The sequence below is a fragment of the Furipterus horrens genome, unplaced genomic scaffold (assembly GCF_987537825.1).
Source record: "Furipterus horrens unplaced genomic scaffold, mFurHor1.1.pri manual_scaffold_4, whole genome shotgun sequence".
In the NCBI taxonomy this organism is placed as follows: domain Eukaryota; kingdom Metazoa; phylum Chordata; class Mammalia; order Chiroptera; family Furipteridae; genus Furipterus; species Furipterus horrens.
Window position 1 is genome coordinate 170124538 of NW_028327174.1, and position 16455 is coordinate 170140992.

At 41.3% G+C, this 16455-nt stretch overlaps 1 protein-coding gene across 1 annotated transcript; it reads right to left on the reverse strand.

Moving 5' to 3' along the window:
- Nucleotides 1-1901: 1901 nt before the first annotated feature.
- Nucleotides 1902-15218, reverse strand: ISCA1 (iron-sulfur cluster assembly 1). The gene is made up of 4 exons (XM_090274243.1): nucleotides 15123-15218; nucleotides 8287-8340; nucleotides 4899-5004; nucleotides 1902-3509 (listed from the first exon to the last, which is right to left on the reverse strand). The coding sequence occupies exons 1-4, from the start codon at nucleotides 15201-15203 to the stop codon at nucleotides 3361-3363; spliced, it is 390 nt and encodes a 129-aa protein (XP_090130369.1). The 5' UTR covers nucleotides 15204-15218; the 3' UTR covers nucleotides 1902-3360.
- Nucleotides 15219-16455: the final 1237 nt, after the last annotated feature.

A 16455-nucleotide genomic window follows, 5' to 3' on the forward strand; every position in this document is an offset into this window, starting at 1 on the left:
ACAGCAATGAATCTGCATCAAATTTTGCATTAAGATTGAACATTTCTCTGTGGAAACTATTTGGATGATTCAGAAGGCTGCAGCTATGGTAACAGGTGATTGGCAGCTTCATCATGACAACACATCTGCGCATGTGTCACGTCTCATGCAGTTTTTTTGCAAAATATCAAATCACCCAGGTGATTCTGCCCCTCTACAGCCCCAATTTGGCCTCCTGTGACATGTGGCTTTTCCCAAAATTAAAATAATCTTTGAAAGGGAAGAGATTTCAGACCATTGATGAGATTCAGAAAAACATCATAGGGCAACTGACAGCAATAGGGAGAACTGTGTGAGGTCACAAGGTGCCTACTTTGAAGGGGACTGAGGTGTTATTGTCTTATGTACAATGTTCCTTTTTAAAAAAATTTAAAAATATATTTTGTGGATTATGCTATTTCAGTTGTCCCAATTTTTCCCTTTGCCCCTCTTAGCCAGGTACCCCCATTCTCTCCAACAACCCCTCCCTTAGTTCATATCCATGGATCATATATATAAGTTCTTTGCTTCTCCATTCCCTATACTATTCTTAACATCCCTGTCTATGAATCATTTTGCCAAAATTTGATGTGCCTGGTGTTAAATGAATAGCAAAGAAAATGATAGTGCTTGTGTCAAGAACCTTTCAATGTGGTGTAAGGGACAAATGAAAACCAAAAAACCACTACAAGTATTGCTAGTGTGATTAGCCAAAAGCCACAAAATCACAGCCCCTTTGGGCCAGTCCGTTAATGGAGTCCTGCTGACCTAACCTAAGCCTTCCTTACACTGGTCCCTCCCTCAGGCCCTACTTGGGGTTTTGCAGCAGTTCCCTCCAGTCTGCCTCACCATGCAGCCTTCTCCACGCTCCACAGAGCAGCTCAGTTGACACTTCGAAATGCACTTGTTTTGATGACTCCCTTGTAAAAACCTTCAGTGGGCTCCCAACATCTACATTACCTGGAGAAAACTCAATGTCTCAGGCCTGCCCTGTCCTCTGCCTTCTGTGTTTCATTCTTCTGAATGCTCGCTCAGCTTCCTGAGTATGTTCTCGATCCTCTTTAGTTTTGTTCATTCTCTTTCCCAAATCTCTAACATCTTTTAAGACTTGGCTCAGGTGCTGTATCCTCTAAGATACCTCTTTAGAAGTGCGCCCCCATGTTGGTTTTCACTGTGACATGCAATGCGGCCTGCCAGGAGCATGGGGCTGCAGCCAGAAGGCATGGGTTGTCACTGACTTGGCCACTTGCTGTGTAACCTATGAAAGAGACAGGAGTCAGACCTGTTTCACTGGGTTGCTGTGACGATTATGTTAATTACAACAATTCTGGGCATGTAGCAAGTCTGCAATATTTGTTAGCTGTTCACAACACTTAGCATATTTTCTTGATTGGTGCCCGTCTCATTTGTCAACAATAAGATCTCTGAGGTCTGGGGCTGTTGCTGGTCACCTGTGAAACCTCAGGACGAGTGGAGAGCAGCTGCTCATATGAATGTGTCTCGAGTGAACTGTTAAGAACCTTTTTGGAGGTGAACATAAAAGTTGAATGACAGATTTGAAAAAGCATTCCAGGTAGGAATGATGACACACAAGAATGTAAGGAAGAAGTCTGTGTAGGAGGCTTGAGAAGCAGCTTAAAGGAAATGGATGTCCTTAAGGTGAGAAAGGGAGAAAGGGAGAAAGGGAGAAAGGGCTGGAGAAATAGAATGATGAGGACTCTGAAGCCAACAGCAACTGAAACACTGAATGCAGAACAGGTGGAGAAAATTCTGGCAGCAGGGAGACTAGTTAAAAAAGTATGGCAATTATTTCTAAGTAGCCATAATAGCTACTATTCCCAAACCCTTCTTTCTTAAAAAGAAAAGGCAATGCTACAATCACAAAGAGGCCACATTTTTTTATTGACAACTCAATCACTACATACATTCAGTATTGCACAAATTATATTAATACAAACTCATGAGCGTAAAGCTACTACTCTAGGTTTTGGTGCATTTTGTGACAGGTACTTTAGCAAATATGACAAACATCGAGGAACTCAGCTACTTCATAAGACTTGGCTTTCAAAAAAAGCATATGGCATCTCATAAAACACTTAATATATCAAACCCAGGAAACCCAATAATTAAATTACAAAAGGAACACTGTTAAAAAGAAAAATTGATGCCAAAAATGTTAGGTTAAAATATTATATTTAAAAATTTTAGCAACTGGACTTAGGATTCAGAAAGTGTATGCATATTGGGAATTTTAGGAAAGACCTCTATGTTCTGCTTCACAATTGCTACTACATTCCAAAAGGGTATTTCTGGGTGGCTATAGTATCTTCCCTGCTAGTATAAACCACTGCTTCATACTTGAAAAGAAACAGCATGGCAATTCACATAAAGGGGTTTTAAAATAAGATTTTTCTCACTTAAAATAAGAATTAGATCTCCATCAAATTACACAGAAATCTCATCAAAATGTCCGTCAGAGAGAGAAGCCAGATGGTGCATTTACCTTCACTGCCAGCCGCTGGGCACCAGGCTGGAGCCTCAGCCCATGGCTCTGTGGTGTGCGGTGGGTACAAGCTCTCCCCACCTCTTAGGCAGAGAATTGAGGTGGTGGGCTACATGGCTTGTTCAAGACCTTTCAAATAAAAGGATCTAAGCTTGAGATCCCATCTTGAGCAGACCTTTAGGGCAGCAGAGGAAATGGATGGAAAATGGTAGGCGAAGTGTTTCTTATGCCATCACTCAAAACCATTCAAAGAAATCTTTGACACTTGCATCTAATGCCTGATGCTGCTAACAGGTGAGCACATGAGGCATCTGACAATGAAGTTCTGGATAAAAATGCAGAAAGGCTGTGCCAACCTTGTGTAGAAAAACAATGCAGCATCACGTCAACCCAGCAGTCAGGACTTGCTGCCTCTGAATTTTAAGAGCCGTCCATCTGGCCTGGAGAGGCACATTCAAGCCGTTCAGCAGAGCTCTGTAGAGTGGACACCTATTAAGAAAGCGTTTACCGGAATCCTCCCAGGAAGGTACCTTCCATAAAACTGGTTCTAACAGAAAGGATGCAAGAGAACTAGTGTAGGATAGGACTTTTTTCTTTACAGATCAGAAAAATGACCCAAAGAGAATGATGGCTTCTCACATTCTGTTCCCTAAAAAGAATACAATTATCACTTCTGAAATCTCACACACTGGTTTCATTTTCAAATGCATCACTTTATTTTCCTCATAGGCAGCCATGCATTATAAGCCTTAAGTACGTGACAGTCCCATGATTTCTTCAGTGAGCCCAGGGCTTCCACAGGCTTTCCTGGAGCTTACGGCCAGGGTAGTCCTGAGGAGTCAAATGTTAAAGCTTTCTCCACAGCCACATGTTCCTTTGATGTTCGGGTTATTGAACACAAACTCACTGGATAATTTGTCCTCGACATAGTCCATTTCTGTTCCCAAAAGTGTCAGCTGAGCTTTCTTTTCGATGAACACTCTGACTCCTTGGGGAGAAGAAAACACATACATAAAGCCTGCATGCCAACAAAACCTGCTGCTTCAAAACACAAGTCAACTTTAAATAGTAACCACTAACAAAAATCAAACAGGAAGCTTCTGAATCTGTCTCATTATGTCCCTTAAATCGCTCATTTCCTGTCCCCTCTTTCTACACAATAACCTATGTCAAAAAAATGTAGTATTAGGTTAGAAAGTTGTACACAAGCAAATTCCATAACAATGCTATGTAAAACTAGATAGAATTTGCCTTTCACTATATTTCACCAATTTTCCCAATTTGCAACATAAAGAAAATGTGTATATTCTTGGGGAGTCAATAACATTTATGAAAACCCTGCAATGACATCTGCACACACGACACACGGCCACACCTAGACACATAAAGGACTCTGGTACAGCCGGCTGGTTTTAGAAGACACAGCAGTTCTGTTCTTCTGCAAATGGGCTGGAAAACTGGTAAGAACATACTCTCATAGTAGTTATATGGGCAGAAGTTGGCATCTTTATACATATGACCGGTTTAAGAAAGCTTTCTTTCTCAAGAAATTGAGTCATTACTTAAATATAAACTATACATATTTATTAGATCTCTTAAGATGAAAAATTTAAATTTATGTACTGATTTAAAAATTAAAATATTAATCAAAATCTTTCTTGGTTAGTAACTTCAATTTAGTAAAATGAACTCACAGTAAGAACCCAGGAAAGCTAGCCAGCAGCGCACTTCCGACACACAAAGCCACCACTGCAAAACTCTCCTGTTACAAAGTTCCCTCAAAGTTGTAGCATTAATTTATTTTTGTTTTAAATAGGTTTAATCAGACTATTGCATAGGAGCAGGAAGTGGGGGGAAATATAATTAAAAAACTGAAAATTTTAATTTGGAAATTAAAATTAGAAATATAGGGTCCTCAAGAGTATGAGATGACATTACTTATTTGACATATATGTAAAACTGCTACTTCACACAAAAGTAAGTTGGGTCATTTTGAAATTTTATCATCTTAAAATCTTTTGGCACACAATGATAATCTTTCATAACTAAAAACACACAAGTTTATCCAATAATCTGCCAGAGCACAGCCTCTGGAGTAAATCTGATTGTGTTCAAAGGTTCACAAGGCCACTTCCTAGCTCTGTGACCTTACGCACATCATTTCATCGCTCCATGCCTCAGTTTCTCTTATCTCCAGAATGGGGACAGTAGGGTACCATCCTCATTTGGTTGCTATGTATAAAGCAGTTACTACATGAAAGTCGCCAAGTCACGCCCGCCTCTTAGTGAGCACGACATATGCCTTCCCTGCCGTTACCATTACTTTAAACATTTTAGGCAAAACAAAGTGCCCAGAAAAAGTTTGTATAAAACTTACCATCTTGAACAACTTCTTCATCAGAATCTCCTTTTGTCTTTGTATATTCTAGAGTATAAGAAAGGCCATTACAACCCCTGGTTCGGACACCGACTTTCAGACCTACCTGAAAAATAATGTAAATATAAACTCAGTTTTAAAATAGTACAGATTAAACAATCATATTAAACAATGATATTATGGACTTTTTCAGAAGTTCAAAGATATATACTAGAATACTGGCTATAAAATGGCCCTTTAGGAAGAAGTGGAATGGGAAACAAGCATTTTATTTTTGTATCTTCACCTGAGGACATTTTAATTTACTTATTTTTTATTGCTTTTAAAGAGAGAAAGGGAGAGAGAGAAACATTGATGCAAGAGAAAAGCATCAAGTGGTTGCCTCCTGTACGTGTCTGGACTGGGGGTCACAGGTGCTTGTGCCTGGACCAGGAATTGGACATGCAACCTAGGTTTGTGTCCTGATCGGGAACTGAATCCGCAACCTTTTGGTGCACAGGAGGACGGTCCAATCAACTGAGTCACACGGGCCAGAGTGGGAAATAAACATTTTTACTGATTGTACAAACATCATCATGACACTAGTGATGACCCAAAAAGAATAAAAACCCATTACATACAAAGAAAACAACATATAGAGGGAAAAAAAAAAAAAAACAACTATAGTCACTACTACCCTAAAAACACAGCTTATATGTTTTTTACTGTTTTCTTCCAGACTTTGTCATATATATAATCTAAACATAGTTTTTATTATAGCAGAAATTTTTTTTCTCTGCTTTGTTTTTTTCACTTAAGACATCACCCTTCCATTTAATTGCAGGTAATGCCGATAAAATATTCCACTATACCAACGCGGGCCATTTAGGTTGGGGATAACACTTTTATGGAGTTTTAATTCAAAAAATAAATGATCATTTTTTAAAAAAGATTTTATTTATTTACGTTTAGAGAGAGGTGAAGGGAGGCAGAAAGAGAAGGAGAATAACATCAATGTGCGAGAAACACATCGATCAGTTGCCTCTCGCATACCGTAACTGGGGACCTGGCCCACAACCCAGGCATGTGCCCTGACAGGGAATCAAACCGGTGACCTTTTTGGTACACAGGCTGGACTCAATCCACTGAGCCACACCATCCAGGGCTAAATGATCACTTTTAAAAAAAAAGAAAACAGAAAAGCATCTGATGGCAGAGATGACAATCTAATAAAACGAACTTGCTCAAAAGCATTTTTGCTCCACCGCGCTGCGTGAGGTGTTCTCAGGAAGTTTCCCTACGGTTAGGTTCGCCAAGATCGGCAGGCCTGGTGATCATGCCACCTCTCCAAGGAACCTTAATTTAGGGCAAGGTCGTGTAAACATTCTCAAAGACCGGAAAGCACAAGACTGATACCAACACAGATGCAAGACATTTAACATGTGACCAAACAGCCTTGGCTGGGTGGCTCCATTGGTGGGAGTGTCATCCCATGCACCAAAGGGTGGGAGTCCCCTGGTTGGGGAGCAAGAGGAAGGCAATCGATCGACGTTTCTCTCTCTCTCCACCTTCCTTTCTCTCTAAAAATCAATGAACATATCCCTCCAATGAGCATAAAAAAAAAAAAAAAAGAAAAAAAGGGACCAAAAGCACTTTTAAAATACCAAACGTCCACTTCAATGTAATTTTCAAACAATGTCTACTGAATTTCCATTCTTGGATCCTATTTGCTTTCTAAGTATACAGCAAAAGTGTCATCATAAAAAATTAGTATTTCATCAGGCAGATCCTGATTCTCTAAAAAGCAGTAACGTGTACTTCCTTTAGGAAAGCAATCATGAAGTGGCAAGATACTGATGAAGAGTGTGAGTCAAAATGTTAAGCTGTCTGGGGATTCTGATGAGCTAAAATATTCAGAGAGTAGTCTCTTCCGTCCTTAAACTGAAAGGAGCCAGACTACAGTTTTATTCACCTTCAAAGTGACAGCTTAGAGAGCCTAGGAGGGAATTTAGCATATTCAGCATGATAAATACACAATAAACTGCCTAGCTCAAATTCTAGAGCACAAGTGTTAATATTTAATTTAGTGTTTATTTTTGTAAGCAGGAAGAGTCAAGCAAGCAGGAAGTCTAACTATCAGAATGGACCTAGACACTTCACCAGCATGTGGAAGTACAGCTTTAGGCAACTGGAATTGGGAAAAGGGATTGCTGTGTCATAGTGACGGCTGATCAAGTGTTGGCTCAGTCCTTTCCATGTCAACATAAACAAACATCCCTCAAATCTACAAAGCTAAATTTTTGTTTATTTGGTCAATTAGTCTATCCAAATGGAGCTGGAATGCTGACATACTTTAGCATTTAACAATTCTTAGGAGGAAGGTGCTAGAACTCCCGCTGTAATGATAGGTTGTACATGGCACCTAGAAACCACGCTGTAGTTAACCACTAAATGTTAATAGACTTGGAAGTAATTTACAGTATTCCTTAGGCAATCAGCAATGCAATAAATAAGATTAACATGACGCACACACCCCCTACTCCTCGATTCCACAGCCAGGAACACAGCCTGTGTAGATGCACTAAGCCACGCTTCCAGGCCTAGAACAACGGGCCTGGCACACCACAGACACTAAACAAACGGTGAGTGATGTTTATGGCAGCACTGAAGGAAAACACCACCAAAGACCTATAATACGGGGCACTGGTTAAACAGATCAATTTATTCAACGGAACATACTATTATATGCAGCCATGAAAAAGGAGGAGGTGGATCTTGATGTAATGATATGAAAAGGTCTTCAAACTGTTTTATTAGGGGCAATAAGTCAAGTGTAACCACAGCATGTATGGGATGCTCTTATCCGAGCAGGAAAAAAAGACACACATGCAAGCAGAGTTGACACCAGCGGTTCCCATTAGGGAAATACTTTTGGCTGTCACAACTGAGGGGCGAAGTGGAGTCACTGGCAGAGGCCAGAGATGACACTACACATCCTACAATCCACCCCCAACAAAGAATTACATAGCCCAAAACATCAACAGTGCTGAGGCTGAGAAATCCTGGTCTATAAAATATACAGATTATCTCCAAAAGGACACTAAAAAATGGCGTCTTGAAAGGGAGAATAGGATGAAATGTCCTGGTAAGAGAGTGACTTCCTTTCCATTGAGCATCCTATTGTATTATTTGAATTTAGGGAGCATTTGAGATCTTGCTCCCAGGCACATGTCATCACTTTGGCTCAAATAAATTCTTATAAAAATTACAAAAAATATCATGAGCCTATTTTACTTTAAAATAAACCCCCCTAAATAATGAAAGCATACTATTTATCACAAGCTAAATTCATTGTGAAAATACAACTTTTTTACCAAGTACAATAGCTTGTTTGATTGGTTTTACTTACGTGTTCAGGCTTATCTTTAAGAAGTTGTTTTATCTTGTTTACTGCTGAAGGTGTCTGAAAAAGAAAATGTTAAGTTTTTAGCTACAAAATCTGCATTCTTTAAAGCCTTATAAGACTACTCAAGTCTATCAGTATACCTTGTGGATTTCATACACAAATATATGAACTCTACTTAATTAAAACCATTCTCTTTAAAGATACCTTCTAGCAGCAGCTTTTTCATCTTGCACCATCCAGTAAACATCCACTCCCTGTCAAAATCTCTATGGTACTACCTACTGACATCACAAATGTAATCTTCCCAGGCAGCATCTATTTTGTGCTCCTACTATCTGCCCAGCAATAAATAATTGGTGCTCAGTAAGCCAACAAATGAATCAAGTCCCTCACTGAAAAAGCCAACCTTCAGGCATCCTTCCTGTTGATTATTAACCCCATTGCTCTTTTCCTCACCCAAATCTATATCAAACCACTCGGACTGCATTCTGAGATGAAAGTGCTACCAGCAACAAGTAACCCAGAGTGTGCCTCTCGTCCCAGTCCCACCAAATGTTCAGATTCTAAAGTTGGCTTAAATCAGTATTTCAGGGTGTTTAAACTAGTCAATGACAAAAACAAGAACAGGGAGTTTTTAGGGAGAAAGCTTTTAACCTAGCCCAGTTTTCCTCAAAATAAAAACATCACAAGGTACTGTCTGTGTACAGGTGAGCATTACCAATGCCTTTCTTGAGATGGAGGCTGTTACAGATGAAGTCTGTTCCAGGGCATTCCTGGTCCATCTCCTAGCTGTGTCCCAGCCCATTACTTGGCTTAAATGGATATACTAGTCCCTCTTCCTTAGGACTCATGAAGAGCATTTAGGACAGAGCCAAATGTAAGCCAGCTGTTGTTACAATGAAGAAATCACGTCCTTCCAACTTTATTAGGTTCTCTAGCTGGCAGTGCTGTGCCGGTCCTCCAGTTTTTGGTATTGCCATTTCCCCGGTGTGTGAAATCCCAGAGTGGACATTATGACCTGTGACTGGGTATTAACTGTAGCCAGAACTCAAGGCTGTGCTAAGGGAGCAGAGCTAATGGATGGCCCCAGAGCATGAGCTTCCGCGTTGTCTGCTGGGGGCTCAGCCAGATGAAGATGTTTAAGCAAAGTCTGGACCCAAATTAGAAAGTTGAGACTAGGATTTTGAAAAAAAACAGAAAATAAACACAAAATAGAAAACAATGCACTGCACTTGATAGAGATGACTGTGAAACTTTCAGTTATTAATATACTGTATATACATATGTATATATATATATTTCTTACTGTGTGTCACTGTAAAATATTTTAAATTCATAAAGGCTTTTTCTTATGATTTTATCAGAACAGGAGGCAAGCAGCCCAACAAGACATGAAATAGTATGCAGGGGTGAGAAAGAAGGAAATGGTGAAGAGAACAAATAAGGCTTTTATTTTTTTTGGAAACCATAGCATACCAACCTCAAATAGTTACAAGAATATTAATACAAATATTTTTAAAGTGCTCATTTACCCTTCTAAATGATGGCCAGTAAAAACTAGCTCCCATAATTTTCATGGTCATATTTCCCACAGGAGTCTGGGAGAACTTAATCTAACTGTCAAAAAGCAAGATATCTGGTAAGTCACATCAAAAAGGCACAGCCATGGGAAAAATAATTCTTGGAAGTACAACCCAAGGTATAGCCTTCATTGAAAGCTGGGGGTCAGCCCTGGCTGACGTGGCTCAGTGGATTGAGCACCAGCCTGAGAACTGAAGGGTTGCTGGTTCGATTCCCAGTCAGGGCACATGTCTGGGGTGTGGGCCAGGTCCCCAGTTGGGGGCGTAAGAGAGACCACCGATTGCTGTTTCTCTTGCACATCACGTTTCTCTCCCTCTCTTTCTCCCTTCTTTCTCCTCTCTCTAAAAATAATAAATAAAAAAATTAAAAAAAAAAAAGATTTACCAGTCTTCAGTGCTTTAACAAAAAAAAGCTGGGAGGGGGGGGCAAACGTATAGAGGGCGCACCACTGCATGATATAAACAAAACACAAGGGGCATACTCACTAAGCGGTCAACAAGTCCCAAGGTTATTTTTTTTTTCTTTATCTCCAAGTGATTTTCTAAGTGATGTAATTTAGTTTTACAAAATAATACATTTTCTTCTCAGGCATGTCTTAATTTTCCTGCGTCAGGCAAATATCAGATATATTCCATTGGGAGGTATTACTAATAATAAATAACCCAGTTAAGTACTCATTTAAGGGGAAAGATATGATTCTTATAGCTTTCCAAGTGATGGATCTGATTTTCAGAACAAGTTAGAATGACTCAACAGGTAACATTTGGGACTAAAAGAAAACTTCTGGCTACAAAAGGTACATTTTGTGTCTTACAACCAGGCAGAAACTAAGGATTTTACTTTGCTCTAAATCTATTTGCATACTCCAGCAACTTTGCACTTAAAATCGACCCGAGAAATAGTATGAAAACTACAACCAAACAATATGCCGCAAGCCTAGCAGCATTTCCATTTAACTACATTTCCCCAAACAACTAAGAAGCCTGTATGGTTTAAGAAATTTATTTATAATTAATGACTCTAACTCACCTGAGGTCTGGCCAGTGAATTAAAACTTAAAGAGAGTCTTAAAACTCAGTGAAATATATTGATAGTTTTTAATCTACTAATACATGTATCACAGAATAAGATATTCTTTTGAATAAAAGAAAAATCTTTGCATGAGATAGTTCAACCTTTATAAAAAAGATTTCCAGCCCTGGCCAGGTGGTTCAGTTGGTTGGAGATTTGTCCCCATGTACCAGGGGTTGTGGGTTTGATCCCCCGTCAGGGTACATGCAGAGTCAATAAATGCATGAAAGGGTGGAGAAGCAAACCGATGTTTCGCTCTCTCTAAAATCAATTAATTAAAAAAAAATTTTTTTTCAGTCTATTTTTGGTATTAAAATTATTGAAAAAGGCACTGTAGATGATACATTTTTCACCTACTTCATGGCAACATATTTTTATTCAATGCCATAGGGTTTCTACTCCTTGTAGCAGAAACTTCTCATCCTCAATACTGTTTCCTTAAGTAACTACCCAGGCAAGTTTCACTTCTTGCTGCGTAAGAAAATAAAATTAAAACTCAAAGTTAACTCCACGATTATGTATACTAAACATAATATAGGTTGTACCAACAACTACAACCTATATTAATTTCATTATAAATCTAGCATTTTAAGGTTTAAAAGATGGGAGATAAATAGCAGCCAATGGACAAATTATAGTCTTATTTTGTTCAACTAATTCTTTAACAGCTATGGTTGGCATTATGGTGCTGCTTTCCTTTCGTTTTTTCCTATTCCTGTGTCTGTGTCTGTGTAATTGGAGTTACATATACATGATTTTGTAGCCTGCATTTTAAAAGTTTAAGGTGTTTCTTGTTTGAGCCCTGGCCAGGTAGCTTAGTTGGTTAGAATGTCGCCCAAACATGCCCAGGTTGCGTGTTTGATCCCTGGTCAGGGCACACACAAGAATTAACCACTGAATGCATAAAGAAGTGAAACAACAAATTGATGTTTCTCTCTGTCTCAAAATAAAAAAAACGAATTTCTCATTGGATACATATGTCACCATTTACTGTGTATCTTCTAGGTGCTTAATGGTTTATACGCATCACCTCTTTATTTTCACAATTCTGTGATTTCAGTACTAAAGACTATATAATTTGTACAGGGCTAGGGAAGTCAAAGAATTAAGAGATGCTCCCAAACTTTCATTTTTAAATCATTATTTACAATGACTACATAATATTTCATCAGCATGATCTACTCTAATTTACTTAACCAATCTCTTACTGTTGAACATTCAGGTTACTTCCCTTTGTTTCCTGTGCAATAACCCTTAAATTCCCTACAGATACAAATCTTACTGCTTGGACACTTTTCCAAAGGCTAGTCCTTCAGTGAATTAACAGCTCCTTATTGAGCACCAATATATTTAATATCCCGTCTCCCAGCCCTTTTCAACCAGGTGCCACCAGAAAGTTAAGCCTGAAGGCACCCACAGCACATATGAGTGAACTTCTCTCCTGTGCATCAAGAATGATGCTGGCTCTGTACCATCATTCTCTCCTGGCTTTAGCTTTTATGCACAGCTGTGGGTATCCTTAATAATAAATTAGGGTTGCACTAATTCTGATTTATACAAACTTGGAAATAATGGCCTCAGCCAGCAGGGTAGTGTTAACTCTTCAGGTTATTTAAACATACTTTACCTGGCTGCTACAATACCATTTGTCAACTCCTCGGTATGTAGGAAAGTAAGGATGGGGTGTGTGTGTGTGTGTGTGCTCTCTGCAGGTGTCCAAGGGGACTCATTTTGTGTGATGGGTTGAAGTCTTAAAGCTTCCAATCCTGGAACCATCTCTGGCTTGCATAAAAGTGTCATGGCAGCCTGTCACCAGTCCTTTCAGTCTTTCTCTCTAGCAAACCACAAATCCTCTCCTCGATTTTTAACATCACTTCATGCAGATAATTTGGTGATGACAACACAGAACCATGTTTTCATTTCATGAATCCCTTTTCCTGGCTTCTCACTGAACTCTGGTACACTGTACAGGTATAGCACTTCTCAAAGGCTGCAAACATGTTAAATTTCTGATATCAAAATCTGTGTATCTAGGTAACATTGAGCTCTTCTTATCCATTTCATTGAATTATCTCTAGCTTCATTTGCTCTCATCTGTTCCCACTCTTTCCCCTGTGATAACTTCATTTCTTTTATACTTCACAGAACATGCTGGAGTTAAAAATGTTTGCACAAACATCTGAAAACTAAGCACAAACAGCAACACACGCACGCCACAGTGTCTTAAGAGTAGGAAACATGCTAGGATTAAAATGACTGCAAGCCTGTTACTCCACACTGTTGGCGGAAAGCAGCACTAATGTGCTGTCTCTCTGGCACCAGCTTCTATGAAGATCACAGGAAAAAAAGAACTCCTAAAGTTAGCCAGACAGTTAATTGGGTAAGATGAGTTCAGATAATAGACTCCTTCCTACCAGTTAACCAGATCAGTTCATCAAAGGCCACATGGAGCCTTTAGGAACTGAGAATTGATAATAATAAAGTAATGCTGGTAGCAGAATTGGCCTGATAAGTAGTAGCACTAAGACTTACTGGTAAATAAGGAGAGCGAGCCCAGGTTTGAGGAGGTGGGCGGTGTTAATTCTTCCTAATAATTCCTAGAGGTAACAAAGGCCTGGCCCATGATTGTGTCCCTGGGGAGTAGGAACTGGGTAACATTTATTTCTTATCCAGAGACATAGTAGGTCTTAGAAGTCTGTGGAATTGAGAGGAAGGGGATGACTCAGAAATTTTAAAGGAACAGGTAACATGTCAAATGGTGGAGAGATAAAACAAGATGACGAAAAAAGTGTCTCTGCACTTCCTGGCTCTACCATTACTAGTGGTAAAACTTTTCTATTCTGAATAATTTTTACTGAGATTAAAAGGAGACACAAAGTATGAGTCATGCCCTCTAGTTTTGTGATTTCAAAACCTTAGAAAATCTGAATAATTGATGGTGTAGCTTCAAACATGAAAACATGCTTGGTGGCACATAAAAAAGGTAATATGAAACACAGCATCTTATATAATCAGAATAATCTTCTTATGGACCTAAAACATTAATCCTTGTAAAAACAAATTCTCCCACCTGATGATGACTTTCTTCTCTCTTGCTACAATTAATTTTCTGGCTTATGGCCCTACATTGATTGAAATCAATGATTTCATTTAAATACAGTAATCCATTTTCCTAGCCTCTAGGTGATAAATGCTTGCACAAAGTCTTCTTAATCAAGGTTTTGTGTGTGTGCGTGTGTGTGCGTGCGTGAGAGAGAGAACGCTGACCTGATGATCATAAGCTTTCCAATGAAATTAATCTTTACAAACTGTAAACACAAGTGACTGCTTAATAAATACAGGGTTTTCTTTTGGGATGAAATGTTTTGGAACTAAATAGAACTGACGGTCGCACAATACTGTGAATGTACTAAATGCCACTTAATTGAACACTCTAAAATGATGAAATTTAGGTGAATTTTCCCTCGGTTGAAAAAAAAATAAAAAAACCAAACACCGCTAAATTCTTGTACTCTGGTGCCCTGAGGGTCAGACCTCTCATCCAGAAAACGCCGTAAACAAACTCAGGGTGGGCAACTTGATCCTTTGTTCTCTATAAGAGCTGACCGAGGCCTAGGAAAACCGAGGCACAGAGGGTGTTTCAAAGAGCCTCAGCTAACCCCAACACCAGGAAGTAACCCTTGAAGCCCAGCAGCCTTCACCCTAGCAAGGGGGTGGGCTTTGTTGGGGACGCGACCTCACTACCAATCACCGCACTCAAACTGTCGTCTGTCGGAAAGCTCCCGTTCTCCCCAAGCACCTCAAGGGTAAATCTGGGCTGTTCACCCAGCTATGCCCCATGCCTGGGCGTCCGACCTCTAAAGCTGCGACCTCAAGCACGCCAGCCCCAAGGCCCCTCCGGAAGATTCTGGGCTCCAGACAGGCCGGTGCGGAGCGCACGCACACCACCCCCTCCCCCCGCACACGGCGCGCGCCGCCTGACGGGAATCGTAGTCCCCGCGGCACCAGATCGCGCAGAGCCTCCGGATTTATTCTCCTAGCAGGGACGTGGGGGTGGGGAGCGTAAAGTTGCGGACTGGGTCTGGGCCCTGCCGCTGGGCTGTGACGCGCCCTGACGCCGTGACATCCCCTCGCGGAACGGAGGTGAACCAATGTCAAGGGCCAGGCCGCGCGCAGCGTCCACTCACCAGCGTGAGGGCGGCTCGGGTGGGCTGCAGCTTCCTCTTGCTCACAGCCCGGACAGTGGCCCGGACTAATGAAGCCGACATCCTCGCCGCCCCGCGCCCTAGTGCCTGGGGTCGGACCTCAGACACCTCAGCCTCTCTCCATGGACACAGCAGCGCATTGACGCCACAACCTCCGGCGCAGGGAACCTCACGCCCCGCCCTGCACGGGCCCACCTCCGCCACCGCCATTGGGTGGGCCGCGTGAGTGACGGGCGGAGGGCGGGGCGCGGGCAGTGTGCAAGTGACTGCGGCGCAGGGGCCTGGGAAGAAGGTCGTCACGGCGAGGGCGCTCTCGACGGGACATCGGGAGCGGGGCTGGGGCACGGGAAATGACCTCCGACGGGCGTCGCTCCAAGCCCTGTCCCCTGAGCAAGGTGCACCGCCACCAGTTGACGAGGAATCGTCAGCCCAGCACGCGAGCTGGTGCTCTCAAAGGCAGAAAGGTTACGAGCCCCGAACAGCTAAACAGTTAATCTTCTTTTGGGGTCCAGCTGGCAGTTCTTAAGAGCGTAGAGCTATCGCTGAGTCATACAGTAAATAAAGAACCCTCCCCCGCTCCCCAAAGCGTGCTGGACTGCCTGGATGTTAAAAGATGGTCCTAACGCATTTTTTCACTTCACGTGTTGATGTCGGAATCCTACACTACCCTAAGATGTGACTGGGCAGCTCGGTGGGTAGTTAAATTTATAGCGAGACTCAAGCAACACGCTTGATTGAACGCCGTTGTCTGACCTTGTCATGGCTGTTCAGGGGCCCTGCCTTTTAATTGTTAGTTCTGCAAATATTCGAGAGCACCAGCCGCTATACCTGAACACACACAGGAAGCCTGGTAAATGGAGGGCCTAGGGAAGAATGCGAAATCCTGGTTGGACAGACGTGCAGCAGGAAGGTTGCAGATGGGAGGACATCAGGATGGACAGTCATTTTTCATGAAGTGCCAGAGGTCAAGGGAAAAAGGTTCCGTGGCATGGTGCTGGGAGGATCGATTCTTGCTCAGTGTTTTGACGTGTAAAGAACTAATCGGTTTATCTTTAATGCTCTAGAACCTACAGGATTGTATAGTTCAAAATTCCGTTAAGTAGGTCCCTCTCCCTGCTACTGAAATGCAATTGCATTGCCAACAAGGGGGTGTAAGTTGTTTTTCCCTAAGCTCCAAAGCACACATAAGACACTGGGATTAGGAGATAGTAGTGTGGTGGGACAGTAGCTTGGTGATTTAGGGACAAGGTATTTTACTTCTCACGTCCTTGCTCCTACAGATACCGTGGAGATTAAATGAAAAGCCCTTAGAAGA

Bases quoted from the DNA above. Each gene is read 5' to 3' on its own strand.
- ISCA1 (XM_090274243.1), bottom strand. From the start codon at position 15,203: ATGTCGGCTTCATTAGTCCGGGCCACTGTCCGGGCTGTGAGCAAGAGG. The intron at 8,341-15,122 runs GTGAGTGGACGC...TTTCTTTTTCAG, and splicing joins CCCGAGCCGCCCTCACGCTG to ACACCTTCAGCAGTAAACAA. The intron at 3,510-4,898 runs GTAAGTTTTATA...CTTCTCCCCAAG, and splicing joins TGAAGAAGTTGTTCAAGATG to GAGTCAGAGTGTTCATCGAA.